Source organism: Rhyacophila brunnea, unplaced genomic scaffold (assembly GCF_057557595.1).
Source record: "Rhyacophila brunnea isolate RB1 unplaced genomic scaffold, BYU_Rbru_1.0 scaffold_23, whole genome shotgun sequence".
Classification (NCBI taxonomy): Eukaryota; Metazoa; Arthropoda; class Insecta; order Trichoptera; family Rhyacophilidae; genus Rhyacophila; species Rhyacophila brunnea.
In genome coordinates this window covers 11,433,010-11,449,668 of record NW_028232893.1, presented here as the reverse complement: position 1 = coordinate 11,449,668, position 16,659 = coordinate 11,433,010, and the positions used below count along the sequence as shown (strand labels likewise).

The 16,659-nt window shown below is 35.7% G+C and overlaps 1 protein-coding gene across 1 annotated transcript; it reads left to right on the top strand.

Annotated features, from left to right (window-relative positions):
* Positions 1–10,642: 10,642 nt before the first annotated feature.
* LOC147069490 (glucose dehydrogenase [FAD, quinone]-like) lies at positions 10,643–16,659 on the top strand. Its single transcript, XM_085950198.1, has 5 exons — positions 10,643–11,185; positions 12,051–12,278; positions 13,346–13,478; positions 14,324–14,443; positions 15,015–16,659. Exons 2-5 carry the CDS (start codon positions 12,185–12,187, stop codon positions 16,255–16,257), a joined length of 1,590 nt encoding a protein of 529 aa, XP_085806324.1. The 5' UTR covers positions 10,643–11,185; positions 12,051–12,184; the 3' UTR covers positions 16,258–16,659.

Sequence of the window (16,659 nt, the reverse complement as noted above, 5' to 3'; positions counted from 1 at the left end):
GAAAATGAATTTATAAGCTATATGGTGCTAAAACGCAAATATATTGAGTGAATCCAACAGAGGTGAAAAAATAATAAAACAAAAATTTCATCAGATATATTTATATAAGTAATTATCGCGATGAATTACGAGTATCATAACATTATCTCGAAATAGAAAACATCGTTCAATTAATTATTGTTGACTGCACAAGCGTTGAATTTAAGAAGCTTTTCCTGCAGCCGGACTTTTTTGCACTTGATGAACTTTTGAAGGCTTTAGTTAAAATTATTAATATATTCAAATTATTTGTAAAAAATCACTAGCTCTACAATTATGATCAATACATATTTTTAAATGTCAACATAATAAATGTATATAGGTATTAAGGTTTTTGCTATAAAATAATATTTTAAAAAGATGTTAATAGCTATATTTACTGATAAGAACCTACTTCTGTTTTTTTAATGTTTAAGAAATACCGGTATTCAATAAGAAATACCGAAAAACCGGTATTGACATTTACATTCGGTATTGCAATCCCTACTTCTTACAATACGACAGATTATTCGGACAAAGCTCACCCAAATTCCTAATTTGCACGGCACGTGGGCCCATGAACAGTAAAAATAATTGTCGACCGATTAACGAGAAAATTTCCCAGGTCTATCTCAGGCCACCAACCTGCGCCTGTCTGATGACTAGTTATCTTGTACCAGTAACACTTCACGGTGTAAACCAGTCGGTATTATCTAAGCCAGAGCTTCCCAAACGAAGTGCCGCACCCAATGACATTGTCATTGGCCCGGTCGCACATAGAAAATGGCCTTGACCGCAACACGTCGAATTTAATAGAAACGTAATGTATAACACATAGTTTCGGTGGAACATTTTCGCAGAAAAAATATCGCGTATAACAAATTTCAATCGACATTGTTGCAACGGTTTATCTCGAGTTTAATCGAGACTAGTTATAATGGGTGACCGGGCATAAGCCCATATGGTAAATAAGCATCAGCATATAAGCCCATAAGCGTAGTAAAATTAAATCATCTACTACTTAACGTCGTGCAAATCATTGGATTTGGTGGGATTTTTTGTCGAAATTGTGGTCGCCGTGTGTGGTACTAGATGTGTATCCCAACAATGATTATAACTAGAATACATGGTCTGTTCTTAGGACGGTGATAGAGATGTGTCGTTAGTCGCCTGACAGAATATAATATGAGTACCACTCAGGAGAAAGGGTACAGCGAACATGCGTATTTTTTAAAATGTGTAATGCAGTTGCTATTATGGTTACACTTAAATTATCAAGACAGGAAACGCAAAAATAATGAATAAACATAATTTTGAAAATACTTCTGAGAAAATATAAGTAGATATTATAACCAATAAAAAAATCTTTATTGAAAAAAGTAAAACACCAAGCAGGAATCGAACCTGCATCACTCGGGTTTCGTGCCCATTCACATAGACCTCTATGCTATAGACGTCATACATAACTTACTTACTTGCGACAAATTTTAACTAATGTCTCTTAATACTCTCTGAAGCGCTTTCTAAATTGAGTTACTATTGGCGATCGGCTTTTGTATTTAAACTCAAAGTAGGTATTACTTTAATCACTAACCGACGTCACGGATCACTTCAAGATTTTTTATTGTAACTTACTTGAACTTGCTAATAATTGTTGATTAATAATTTTTTTATGCAACGAATAGTCAACAAAAATTATGGGTATAAAAAATATACTTTTATCTTCTGGGTATGGTTGTAGGAAGGGAAAATTCTCGAGCTAGGAGAAATATGGGATAAACTTAATACGTTAAAAATATAATGTTATTTTCATTATTATGTATTTATACTCATTAAAGTTTGGTAATTTTTGAGGACATTCACTGAAATAGTATGCCGTGACGCAAAAATGTTGGAAACCATTAATCTAGGTAACATGCACAACGGTCATTTCCTGTGTGTCTCTTTACAGCGAAGTGTGCCTGCATAACCAGTGTCAAGGTTCATTTTTTAAATGCCTATCTATACCATACATGCCTTACAAGCTTGAAGCTATATATAGGGGACAATCTTATTACCTCCTGAGTTTGACAATTGACATCAAGTGATTTAGATAATAACTTGGAGTGCTACGATAGCCAATATTCCGCCACAGTTCTACATCACCGCTCTCGTTGTGGACTCCAAGATCTTTAGAACCATCCACGACTACATCCGGATTTTTGTGAATTTACTAATACTGCCTTATTTTGTTGGATAATGTAACTACCTCAAAGTGTGTTTTACAATCTAAAAGTGACGTAAATAATATAATTGTATTAAATATTGAAAAATAAGCGTGAATCTTTTACTGTAAGTGTTGTGAAATGATACACATTAAAATACAGTGACAAAAATATGAAAAATTACATTATAATAAACGTGATTGCATTATTAACAGAATCTTTGATTGAAGTGGAGTATACGTGTTATAATTTCATTATAATGACGAAAAAATCTACAGTTTCAAGTTGTAAATATTGATAGTACCATCAAACTATTTTTTTATATCGAGATTTTCCATTATCAAAAGCAAGTGAAAGCATCCGAAAAGGATTTGTTCATTTTGCGACAATAGACGATAAGCATTTTTTTTAAATGCAACAATGAAATAAGTATTAATAATTATTACAATATCATCGGAGGATAATAATCAAATTGTAGGTACAAAGTGTACCTAGATGTATGTACTTACTATTTATAATTATTGGCGTTGTAAAAACTAAATAATTAAGTTTACCGGAAATGGAAAGCGTTAAGATCATATTGCTACTATTAGCGTTTTCGGGAGAAATAAATCATATGTTTTGTGAGTATAACAATAATTATATTAGCGCAGGAAATCTAAAAAAGAATACTGTGGAAAAGCACAAAGAAAACCGTGTCCAATCAATCAACGATAATTCGGGTGTTTCTTTTTATAATCAGAGTACAAAAGAAAATGACTACTTTCACGGAGAAGACAGACAGGGAAGAATGGTTGACGGTGATTATCCGAGATCAGTAGACGATGGTGGTGCTTCGTTTCTTCGTACCGGCGGACTGAGCAGTGTATTCTGGCCGATATGGAACCATCTGAAGACGAGCGTCGCCACGAAAACATGGCCTCACAGCACCGCGGATTTCTTCGACTTTTTCCGGGAGAGTTATCCTTTACCAGGAGGTAATGTAATAATGATTATAAATTAAATACTGACAGACATTAGCATTACGAAAATGACGCACTTGCAACAATTCATCAAGAGTAATAAAATCTTAATATGTTGGTAATAAGGTTTTTACCTACTTTATTGTATTAATTTATTATATAAGTTAGAATTAACAGTAGTGTGTATTTATCATTGGCGACGAAACCCGTGTCGCAAAAAACGACTAAAATGGAATAAGTATTTCAAAACTTAAATCCATTAATTTAAATTCAAATTCCAGCAAATATTAATAATATAAAATTATTAATATCGCACATTCTTGGATGGACTTCCAGTTGGTAATGTAATATGATGATCGAATGTATATCGCCACTGTTCTGGCAGAAGACATTAATTAGAAAAAATGACATATTGAGTTAGTTATACCAAAGTGTTCCTTATTACAAACTTTACCATCTGGAAACCTTCTTTATAAATAAACAGTCTTTATTTTAAAGTCATCCTTTTTACGATTACTTAAGGGGGTGATGCTCAGCGTACGTCAAAATGAAGATTTTATGCTATATTAAAAGCATAACCCTGGACATTCCTTAACCGTTGTATATAATCTATTTATATAATTTTGAAGCCTTGTTATCCTTTATATTTATTTTAAACATTTGATGACTCTTTTGGGTTATGCTCTGAAAATAGCATAAAATCTTCATTTTGACGTACGCTGAGCATGTGGGCCGTTAATAAACTCACATGATAGACCATTTCAAACATTTTAACAACTTCAAAGTCAAATTACTCAAAACTAGTATTCTCCAGTTAGTGTGTTCTGCCAGAACAGAAACGATATACCATATACCCCAATGGCGAAGGGTGGAGGTAAGCTGTTAAAATACGACATAAATAGTGCATACTAAATGTTGTTAGTCATACGTATTTGGTTTCATTGAACTACTGTAGATCTGTAGATATTGTTTGTTAGTTTTAAAAATCCAATTGAACTCTGTGTAATAGTCAAAAAAATATTCGTATATCCTAAATAATGCCAAAAACTAACCGTCACCACCTGTAATATATATTCTTAATTCAACAAAAACAAATCAGTATGACTGAAAAAGTGTGTACTATGTTTTTTTGGATCGCCCATAGCATACCAAAACTATTATGGTTTGGTTTAGGCAGGGTTCAATTTAATTTTAAAAACTAACCGACACCATGATGGCCTCCGACTTCCTGACTAGCTCAGGCACTTGGAAGTGGAGGTTCATTAATGTGGAGGAACAGGCAGGAATCTCATAGACGTGGAGTAACCAAGAAGTTACGGTAGAGAAAGAAAGTTGATAACTCAAGAAAACACTGGTTAAACTTCATAACTGGTATATTATCAATGTTGTTACACAATTTAACTTATGGTCACCCTTTATTCAAAAGTTTATAATCAAATGTCAATGAAATAATGTTTATATGTAACTAGATTCTCGTTAAACAATCACAATAAGTCGAATGTCAAAATTATTTAACGTCTACAAGCCACAATTATCCAAAAGGAAAATGTCTGAATTGTTCGCATCCGAAATTGACAAGTAAATTATGAAAAGTCATTTATTTAAATCTCGAAATTCAAAAAAAAAACATTTGAAAACGTCTGATTTATTTATTTATTAAGTCCACAAAAATAACCACATTTATTACTAATTAATTAAAAATTAATTCGAATATTATTAATTAAATATTTTAAAATTAACTTGTTTATTATTAACTAATTATTTAACATTAACTTAATTATTTCTAATTAGTTATGCAGACGAGATCGTGCGGGTCCCGGGGCAACAAAGCGTGGCAGAGGCGACCCCCAGAATCCACAAACAGACTGATATCGGATTTTAGAATCTTGCCCTTTTATTCAGTTAGGGGTGGTCGCATTTCTTTTTCCGACGCTCGATCTTTTCTACCCTTATACCTATTCACACCGATACCGCCATATGCTACACGTTTATATAAGGTTGACGGATGTCAGTCTATCAACCAAACATATAGTGATATCGATGTACATAATATGATTAATATTACCTTAATTACATTAATTACCATATACTATTAACGCCCGTCCATACGTCTCGCTTTATTATTTAACTAACCCATTGCATATTACATTACATTAACCGTTATATTACAATTTTATATTACCAATTACCTTACAAGCCAAATCATATTTTACATTTAATCTACCTTAATTAACCCTTTACCTAAACATATATTTAATTAAAATTTATCCCTATTACCATATTACCTATATGTACATGGTCTGTGACCGACTTATCTCTTCCACAGCTCACCTTGAGAGGTGGTGGGACCTGACAAGTTAAACTGTGGGACTCATTTCATGTTTCGGTCATGTTTGGCTTTATCGAGGGGCGTCTATCGTATATCCAGTGGTCGATTTGGCTATGGAGGTCAGACCAAAATGTTTGGGTCTCCAACTACTCTACCAGGGGGGCGCCTATTCAAGGCCTGCGAATTGTGTTCGCGTCAACCATCTGGAATTTGTAGTCATAGTTAAATGAAAACAAATAAGTTTGAATGAGAAAGTGCAGTGTGCACTATTTATGTCGGATCTTAACAGTCTACATCCACTCTTCGCCACTGAAATACCCCCTTGCCACCTCAAGTAAGAGGTTATATTTAAAAGTTAGACCCGTTTCAGACGGGACACCGGTGTCGCGCTCGCTAGAATATAGGAGGCCTTTGTATTCGAATAAAGGGGCTTTTGTATTATGTTTATGAACGCCCCAGAACTAATGAGTTAACGCGTGTCCGTTACACTTTTCCGTCGGCCGCAACATTCTCAAGCCCGCCGATACACTTGTTTTTATTACCGAAGCCAGTTTTATGTTCTAATTTATAACGCGAAATTATGCGTTGACTCATTAGCTCTGGGGCGTTCATAAACATAATACAAAGGCCCGTTTATTCGAATACAAAGGCATCCTATATTATATCGAGCGCGACACTGGTGTCCCGTCTGAAACGGGCCTTACAATATATCTGGGTTACATTATGTCTATAATGTTAAATGATATTTGATATAAAGAAATTTGGCTAATTTCCAAAATCGAGATCGGCTTTTCACGGTTGAAAAAACTGGCGCCGTCTGAAGAACATAACGTAATAGAATGGATATACTATATTTTTTATCATTGGTTTTTCCATAATGCAATACGGACCTCAGCAGTCTTCCGAATACGTTTTTGAATAGATCTTCCTGAGAAATGGTTCCTAGCAAAGATGTTGCAGAAAATCTTACTCTATAGCGAGCATTGTCGTAGGGTGACTTTATTTTATAAGAAGTTGGCTGTAGTGATTAAAATAAACACTTGTCAGGTATATTTACGGGAAATAAGAAGATAATACGATATTATTACTAATGAATAGTCAGGTACCAGTGGCGAAGGTTGGAGATAGGCTGTTTAGTCAGTCACACTTATATGTTTTCATAAAACTAAGAATGCAATTTGCAGATGGTGCTGATTAGTTTTTAAGTTTCAATTAAACCCTGCTTCAACCATACCATAATGGTTTAGCTATGTTATGGGCTATCTGACAAAATTAGTGCACACTTTTTCAGTCAAACTTATTTGTTTTCGTTGAATTAAGAATACATTATGACAGAATATGATGTAGGTTAGTTTTTTTTTTAATTCATTCAGACCAAACCACAATCGTTAAATATATTCTTATATCTATAAAATATCTAAAACTATGCCATTAAACCATACATCATTTTAGATACTTTATAAACGAACGATATTATAAAAAGACTATTATCTTCTATGGCTTCGATTAGGTAGGGTTTAATAATTGAATTTGAAATACTGCTTACATATTGAAGTATTAGTTCTAGTAAGTAACATAATTTGACGTGCACTATTTATGTCGGATCTTAACAGTCTACCTCCACGCTTCGCCACTGCCGCATACCAATGGAACACACATAACCGGCGGTTATTTTGTGACTATTATGTAACAATTAGCATAAGGCATAAAGCCCACCAAGAAAGCACTCGATGCGCTCGATGCGCTCACTACTGAGTAGGCCCCCTCCCACCCGCGCATTACCCTTCACCTATGTAATAAGGGGCTCAAGCAGCACAAAATAATTATTATCATCAGCGTCTTTCATAACAAAGCAATAAAAATATTATTAAATTTCTCGGGGCTTGTAATTAAAATCGGACACGCAATAACTAAACAAAGAGTTCGCTGTTCTTAAATAATGGCTTCTCGCCCGTCGCATCGACGACGCTTCGAGGAGAGTGATTTTGCTCGCCGTTTTCAATGAATGGACTACGTTGTATTTTCGTTAATGCGTATCGCCGAGAAGCCAAAAAACGATGACTCATGGGGCAGGCGGACATAATGCGTCGTCAAATCCAGTGTGCGCTGGCGTATTTGATTACGTTGTATTTTCGTTGATTTACGCGCCACTTGTGAAATTTTGCGCGAGAGCCCGACTTGCTGCGTTAAGCGGGTTTTACACCTGACTGACATGTTTAAAAAAACATCATCAGCTTAAGCACATACGTGTATTTTCTGTCTGTATAAAAATGACATATTATATTTCGGTCACCTGCGAATTTTATGGTTCTGTCTAATTTTGATCTCATTAAAGACTGGTACATATTAGTAATTACTAATTACTAATAGTCAAATCTCCGGTAATTTAATACGCTGAGTAATTTGATATCTCTACACATGTGTCAAGACGTCACTAATAGATACTAATTATTTCCGCGGCGTAAATCAACCAAAACCATTAATAAGATTACCGACACTAATTACAACGATACCCAAAAAACCTGTATAAAGCGAACTATTTTTACTAACCCTATTGTGCTGAGCTATTCCGAATGTATTCCACGAACAGGTTTATATTATTTGTTGTGCTCCAAAATAACGCGGATATCACTAAGATCAATTCCATAAACAATGCGGTCATCTACAATAATTATTATTAACACGTCATGCCACTGGATTAGAATCAAGTAAAACGTACATACTGAGCTTCGAAAACAGAAGTTTGTGCGGATACTGGGTGTGCGGTGGTCTTTAGGAGTAACGAGGGGATAAGAGAACGCAGCAAGTAGCCTCTCATCAGACTGAGAGTGAAGACGCGACGTTTGACCTGACTCGGCCACGTGCTGCGGATGCCAGAACAGAACCTCAATCTGGTTTACCTGTTCTTTATGTTAAGCGGATTTTGGCTTCTTGGAAGGCTGCTAACTATCTACAGCAGGGCACACACATCTTGAAGCGGGCCCCCAGGTCAGGATCTTTGGCGGGGCCCCCTACCTATCACTAAGGTTAAAGGCAGTTTGAAATGGCGCCTTTTTTACTATTAGAGCAAATTGAAGATGTGTGTTTATCACAATTATGTGGTCGACCCGCTACGCCGGTCCCCCCTGAACCCGGTCCCCTAGGCTGAAGCCCTGCCACCCCCCAAGATCTACAGAGTTTAAAGGCGGAGCTACGAGATGCTAGTATGATCTGGAACGATGAAGAAGACTGAAAGGCGACAGAGATTATTGGAGGCGAGGCGAGGTGTGGTGTCCATATGCTCCAACTAAGGGGCGGATATGGCTGAAGAAGAAGAAGAAAACGTATTAACTGTGCTATTGAATTGCATTTGACAGCTCGCTGTTAACGAGGCTATGAGACACGTTTATAGCGTCATGGCAGGCGGCCGTGCACAAACCGCGCCTGGCTGTTAACATCCCGGGATATTTAACTGCCTGTATATGACATTATCATATTTATCACTTTTATTGTATTATATTATTGACTTTGGTTATGTTAGAATGGCTCAGCTGTACCTACCTCATCATAGCCGGAGTGTTGTGCACGTTGTGCCAAACTAAAGCATCTATATCATAAATCTCCTTCAATGCGAATTCTCACTTTCAGTCTATTCATAACAGAAAGATGAAAATATTTAAAACCAAAAAGGGAACCAGCTGACGGCTGAAAAATCATAAATTTCTTATTTCCGAAACAAATCCTTCTACGGTTGTTGATTTGAAAAGACGGAACCATGAACTACCTGTGCACTCCCTTCTTACCTTTCTTTCATGCGGCGTTTATAAAAAAAATCGGTACTGTTCGGTTACCAGGAATACAGCGGAAAACACATTTTGAAAATAGCCGATAAACTGGATTATTTGTTACGTTAACCTAACCAAAACTAACCTAATGACACGGCCATAAAAATGTGAGCCATCAGCCGACATTTTCTTTTAATAAATTAGTGACGTCACAACTTTTCGATCCGACCTTGAATGTCGATTTCACTTGAAAATACGCGGCCTACCTCTAAACAAAGCTATAATAATTATGTATTGAGTCTCATAGTACAATCTGAGCGACTTATAGCTTCTCAGAGTGAACTATGGATGATTTCTTTCAGATAGACCAAACGGTCTTGTAAGTAAAATGTAAGTAATTAAGAAGTCTAGAGTTTAAGGTTAAACATAAACCATTTCATGTAAATAACTTATGCGATATCAATAGCTAAATGCTGAAAACTAAAGCTAATTTATAACTATAATCTTTGCATTATATAAAATCATTTTGCGTATATAACGTACCTAATATTTTGAATCAAAAATAATCAATAACGTAATTGATCTATTTTGGGCAATGTAAAATCTTTAGTGGAATGATGACATTTTTATAGCATTCAATTGGTCGAATACGAAGACACTTTTGACCAATGGGCATCAGTATAAAATTAAACAAGTATGTCATCATTTAACTGGACTATGATTCGCCAGAAATGTTGTCATTTTTCCGATAGCGTCCAGGATCTTGATTTAAAAATTTTAATTTGAAGAGTGGGAAAGTATAATCCGCAGAGGAAGGTTGTGTTGGTTCCTCTGCCGGGAAAAAGTTGAAAATATTCGCTCGGGAAGAATATACGAGATTTAACTGCGTAAATAGTGGTGCATTTGATGCATTTATTTGTTTTCTGCGAGAAAGCCCTTGCCACGACTAGTGTTCGAAAGGCATTTAAAGTAAATATATCGTAATCGTGACGATTATCCCGCGTTCGATGTAAACAATAGCATCATCTTACGATGACAACACTCATCATCAGCCGCGCATGACAACCGGTTTTCAATCTTAATAGTCGGTGCCTTAATAATATAATAAGCGCGCAGCCATACCTATAAATTAAGTTAAATGTAAAAATAAATATAGATAATTTTATATAATAAAATTAAGTAAATAAAACATAAGTTTATATAAATAATTATTGTTAATTTATTAGTAAATAAATTATGGTGTTAAGATATTTGATAAGCAATTAAATATAATAAATTTATCTATCAATAACAATTTAATAAATAACTTAAACTAAATTACTACAAGGAGTTTTTATTTTGAAAATAAACTACGAAGTATTTTTCGAAAAACATCTGATACTAAAGAAAGTGACAGATAGTCAGCTGTTTTTGACGTTTACGTAAATATTTACGAAAATAAATTCGATTTGAAAGTTAATCGGATAATTAATAGTATAGACACCAACCTATCACTAGGTGGTGATTCTAAATAATATAAAGTTAAATAATATCGATTAAGTGTATTCCAAAAGTGTCAATCGAGAACTTTAGTTGACCACCCTCTCCTCGAATGGTATCGAGCTAGCCAAACAAGGGTTCTTAATCGGTCCGAGGGCAGGACCGGTTGAAGATGAAGAACCTTTGAGACTATTCCGGGACTGGGGTATCGTCACTAACCCAACCTAATCTAACCTAAACTAACAAATAATCCAGTATATCGGCCATCGGGTATTTTCAAAATGTGTTTTCCGCTGTATTCCTGATAACCGAACAGTACCAAAAAATCTTATTATGCCATCCCCTAACGGAGGTCGGCCGACATTAGAGCATTCGTTACTTCATCATCTACTACCCGGGACAGTTCGGTGCAGCGGCACTCCCACGGAGGTAAAATAAATAAATAAATATTGCCATATAACCCGCCCTACTCGAATTGTAGTAACAGGAATACGTTACGCAATGCAAAGCCGGCGAGCATGTCGGCTAAGTCGGAGAAAGGGATAGGTATATGAAATTCTCCACGGTATGATCACGTGGAAACAGCGACAAAATCCCATTACATAATTGTGCCTTTTTACGCTGTCGCTACATTTTTAGTCGACGTCATTGCTTCGTTGTGATAACTCACTATAAATAATTATTGATAACAATAAATAAAAAAAAACACACGCGATCTATACATAGAGCCGAACACGATCACGAAAATAGCGAGATCTCAGATGTAATGAGGAAACATTCTCCATACATTTATTCACTTTTTCAACGAGCTACTTCTCGGGTATACCGAGCAAAACTGTTAATGGTCGACCATTTAAAAACAACATTTTCGACCTATAGCAATAAAATCGGACTGGGCAGTTAACTAGACCGATGACGGCGGGATCGGATTACCTAATTGGTGTTTTCACCGACAACATTGAAAAAGTAACCACGCATATTGTTGAAATTGCATGTAAAAAACCAAGCTTTGTGAAGTCAGTAGGTACCTACCAACGCCGGTGGCTCAGCACTTCATTACAATAAACCACTTCTTTTGTAGTTTATGAATGCCATGCTTGTTTCGGGGATTTTTACGATGGTTTTCAGGTTTTTTATGTTCTATGTTTAAATAGAACGTGGCGCGAAAAATGTTATATAACGATATAATGAGCAAATTCAGTCGGTCCCATCTTCTTCGTAATAACCAAGTTCGACTGTAATTATGAGAGTACTAATTGAACTAACTTCATCGTGAATTATTGATACATTGCAGGTCTTAAAAATCCATTCAACGAATATGACTTCGTGATAATCGGAGCCGGCTCTGCAGGCAGCGTGCTGGCAAACAGACTAACCGAAGGAGGAAGGTGGACAGTGCTACTGCTGGAGGCTGGCGCAGGAGAGTCCATGGCCACTGACATCCCAGTTCTCGCGGCGAGCTTCCAGCTGACTGATTACGCCTGGGGATATAGAATGGAAAAGCAGGAAGGAGTTTGTTTGGGTAACAAAACAATATATATATATATATAAAACAACATATTTTATTCGACGAATAAGATACAAGATTAGAGAATGGAATTTTTCTATATACTGAATATACATAATTTGAAAACATCTCATTAATTTAAAAACTAAATAATGGAGTGATCCGCGACGACGGTTATTAATTAAGTAACTAATTGATAGCTACGTTAATTTAATATACTAAAACCGATAGCCAACATTATAACGCAATTCGATAAGCATTTCATGTAACAACTACTTGTTAAAATCGTCGTAGTTCAGTAAGATGCCCGTAGCTTAATTGTAAAAGCATACTGGCGCGAATCAAGCAGATACAGGTTCAAGTCCCGTCAAGTGTAAAGTCATTCAATATATATAGTATATAGTACAATATATAGTACAGCGCGCGTACCAAAGGACCACATGTGGTTCGTTCGCAGTTTGTGTGAAACTCGCTATTGACAATAATACTTTTTTTATTCAGCCTGGGCCTCATTTAAGTTTTTCAAGACTAAATTAGCATACAAAAGGAAGCTATATCAATATACATTAGCCTTCGATTACAGCAAAAAAAATGTACCTAAGTCTGTGTATTAAGTGATATATAATTAGTGCATCATTAACAAGGTCACAAAAAGTCAAGCACACAAAGAGATTAGAGACTAATGCCAACTGTGTTTTTTTAACATTTTGTATCGCTAACAACTCTTTTTAATGGTAGCAATAGAAACATTGAAATGTGGTGGGACTGGTAGTAATTATAAGCTAATAGTATATTATATTCAAATTTTATTTCTGCTGCATCTTGGTATCTTAGTAGTTTGGTCGACGTGTGATTTTATTTCCGAACCAACCCTCCTGCTTAATCGAATGAGTACTTGCGTATGAATGTGAAGCATCAGCAGTTTTTTTGCACCTGGGAATAAATAACTCAGGAGATACCCAAGATTGCGCTCGCCACGCATGCTATTGTACTTAACTTAATCCAATATAAAGAAATAAATAGATGGGTATGAATTGGGATTGTTTAGAGGAGGTAATCCTAACGTATGGTATTATTTCCAGCAATGGATGACCAGCGCTGCTACTGGCCACGAGGAAAAGCAGTCGGAGGAACTTCAGTAATAAATTATATGATTTACACCAGAGGAAACAAGCTCGATTGGGACAGGGTGGAAGAAGCCGGGAACCCTGGATGGTATGCTAATAATGTATACGCCTATTATTATCAAACATGATGTAAAATATCCAAATCTTTTATGAGACTACAGAGTGGATGCTTCTCCATACAGAATAGTTAGTTGTCAATAAGGCCCGTTTCAGACAGGACACCGGTGTTGCGCTCGATACAATATAGGAGGCCTTTGTATTTTAATAAAGGGACCTTTGCATTATGTTTATGAACGCCCCCCAGCTAATGAGTCAATGCATTATTTCACGTTATAAATTAGAACATAAAACTGGCTGCGGTAATAAAAACAAGTATATCGGTGGCTTGAGAATGTAGCGACCGACGGAAAAGTGTACCGGACACGCGTTGACTCATTAGCTCTGGGGCGTTCATAAACATAATACAAAGGCCTCTTTATTCGAATACAAATGCCTCCTTTATTAATACGAGCGCGACACCGGTGTCCCGTCTGAAACGGGTCGAAGACAGACGGCCGTCAACACGATTTTTTTCAACTACAAGAAGAAATCATACAATCAAAAAAAAAAATTAAAGATTACGAAACATTTTAAAATTGGCATCGAAGAATTGAAAGACGCAATCTCCCAGAAGGTTCCTTCATTATATAATGCGTTGAATGCTTTAAATCCATGAAAATTTTGTAGAGGGTTCAAACATGACTCAAATATTTGGGTGCGGGACATGTAAAATATCGGAGATCCCTGGTTTAATTAAATATACAGAGTATACTTACTGTAGTCAGGCAACCTAATAAAATTATTGAAAATATTAATGCTTAAACCAGCAAAGCATGTCGTGAATGGTAAACAATCTCAATGATATTTTGTTTCAAAATATTTTTTTCTTGGCAGGTCGTATAAAGATGTTCTTCCATATTATCTGAAGTCAGAAAATGCAAATCTCAAGGGCTTGAAAAACTCAACTTACCATAGAAAGGGAGGGCTTTTGAGCGTCGAGGATATACGATACAAGTAAGCAAATATACATGCACATATAATTTGAAACATACTACGGAAATATATATATATATCGGGAAAGAGAGTTATTCCGACATATTGATATAATCTGGGCGAGCAGATATACCGAATAAGTTACTGGCTAATATAACTACATACTATAATATGCCAAAGAAATTAAATCTTTTTTCCAGATATATAATTACTAATTAATCATAAGTGCCATTTTACGCAACAACAACAAAAACATTCGAGTATCCTAACTACCTTCACCGCAACTCAGAGATTGTATAAAAATTAGTAGACTGGGAGTCTTTGTCCTTCACATTAATTTTGCTTAGGGCGCTTAGGCTCTATCTCTATAAAAGGGTTTTTAACATCTTTGATTCATGTAGAATTTTCTGACAACTATGCATCGGAGGGTCATTTCAAATTTAGTCAATCTGCGATGGGTAAATCTACATTCATAGTTATATTATATATTATATCCCTATTATGCTCAACGAAGAATGATCCATTGTTAAATGATGTTTTGATTTATAACCTCTACCCCTTTTGTATTTGATTTAAACTTATCATTTTTCAGGACACCTCTCGTGGATGCATTTTTAAACTCAGCAGTGCACCTAGGTCATAAAGTCTTGGATTACAATCAAGGAGACCAGTATGGATTCTCAAGAATGCAAGCCAATACGTTAAAAGGAAAGCGGCACAGCGCTTCAAGAGCGTTTCTAAAACCCTTCAAACATCGAAAGAATCTGCACATTCTGCCACAAAGCAGAGTGACCAAAATCATGATAGACACATTTACTGAAACTGCAACTTCAGTGGAATATGTTCGAAATCGAATAAGACATGTTGTAAAAGCCAGAAAAGAAATCATTCTTTCAGCTGGACCAATCGCTTCTCCACAAATGTTAATGCTGTCTGGAGTAGGTCCAGAAGAACATCTACGAGAGATGAATATACCAGTAATTAAAAACTTACAAGTCGGTCAGAATATGTACGACCATATGAGCTACATGGGTCTAATATTTTTGATAAACCAAACAGGAATTTCACCAACTGAGAGTTCCGTAATAAACTTGAAAAATGTTGACAATTGGTTGAGAAATGGGAAAGGACCCTTCACTCTTGTGGGGGGAGTTGAAGGAATCGGGTACATAAAAACTAATATATCTGAAGAACTCACTGACTACCCAGATATGGAGCTGATATTTACTCCTGGAGGAATAACTGCAGACAAAAGTCAATCCATAAGAAAGGGAATAAAAATATCAGACAAGTTCTTCAATGAAGTCTATAAAGATATTGTCGAAAAAGAATGTTTTTCTATTATTCCAATGCTGGTACACCCAAAGTCAAAAGGCTTCATGAAGCTAAAAGACAACAATCCTTTTCATTGGCCTAAAATATACTATGACTATTTTTCTGATCCTCGAGACATGGCGACCTTTGTTCAATCAATAAAATACATCATCAAAATGTCTGAAACTCCACCTTTTCAAAAGTTTGGAGCTAAATTACACAATAAACATTACCCGACCTGTAAGGAATTCCGATTTGGGACTGACCAATACTGGGAATGTGCGGTAAGATCACTTTCAGCGACCTTGCATCACCAGATTGGTACATGCAAAATGGGACCTGCTTCTGACGTAGAAGCCGTCGTTGATCACGAACTGAAAGTTCATGGAATTAACAGACTACGAGTTATAGACTCTAGTATTATTCCAAAGCCTTTGACTGCACACACTAATGCTCCGGCGATTATGATTGGAGAAAAGGGAGCGGATATGATCAAGCAAGAATGGGGGTGGAAACCTTGAGATTTATGAACTGTTTACTTATACACACAGCTATCTATTAAATATAAGTATCTGTATTTTTGCCATTTATTTGTGATTTAAGATTAAGTCAAAACAAAATTCTAGATGTGATTATCTAACATACTACTTAAGGTGATTCATCAGTGAAACGGCAAATAATTTTCAACCATAGGCGCGACGAAATTTTGCACTCGCTCCCATTCGGAGAGAGAATGTAGAGCTGGAAACACGTCATTTTGCTTCGTGATGGCGACGGCCGTAATAATTCTTAAATCGTGTAAAGATGACTTAAAACGTTACCCATTTACTTTAAAAAGACAACATGTCAATGAATATATTATTATTGTTACTGATAAAACAATAAACAGAACATTAAATGGACACATGTTGGATTTATAAGAC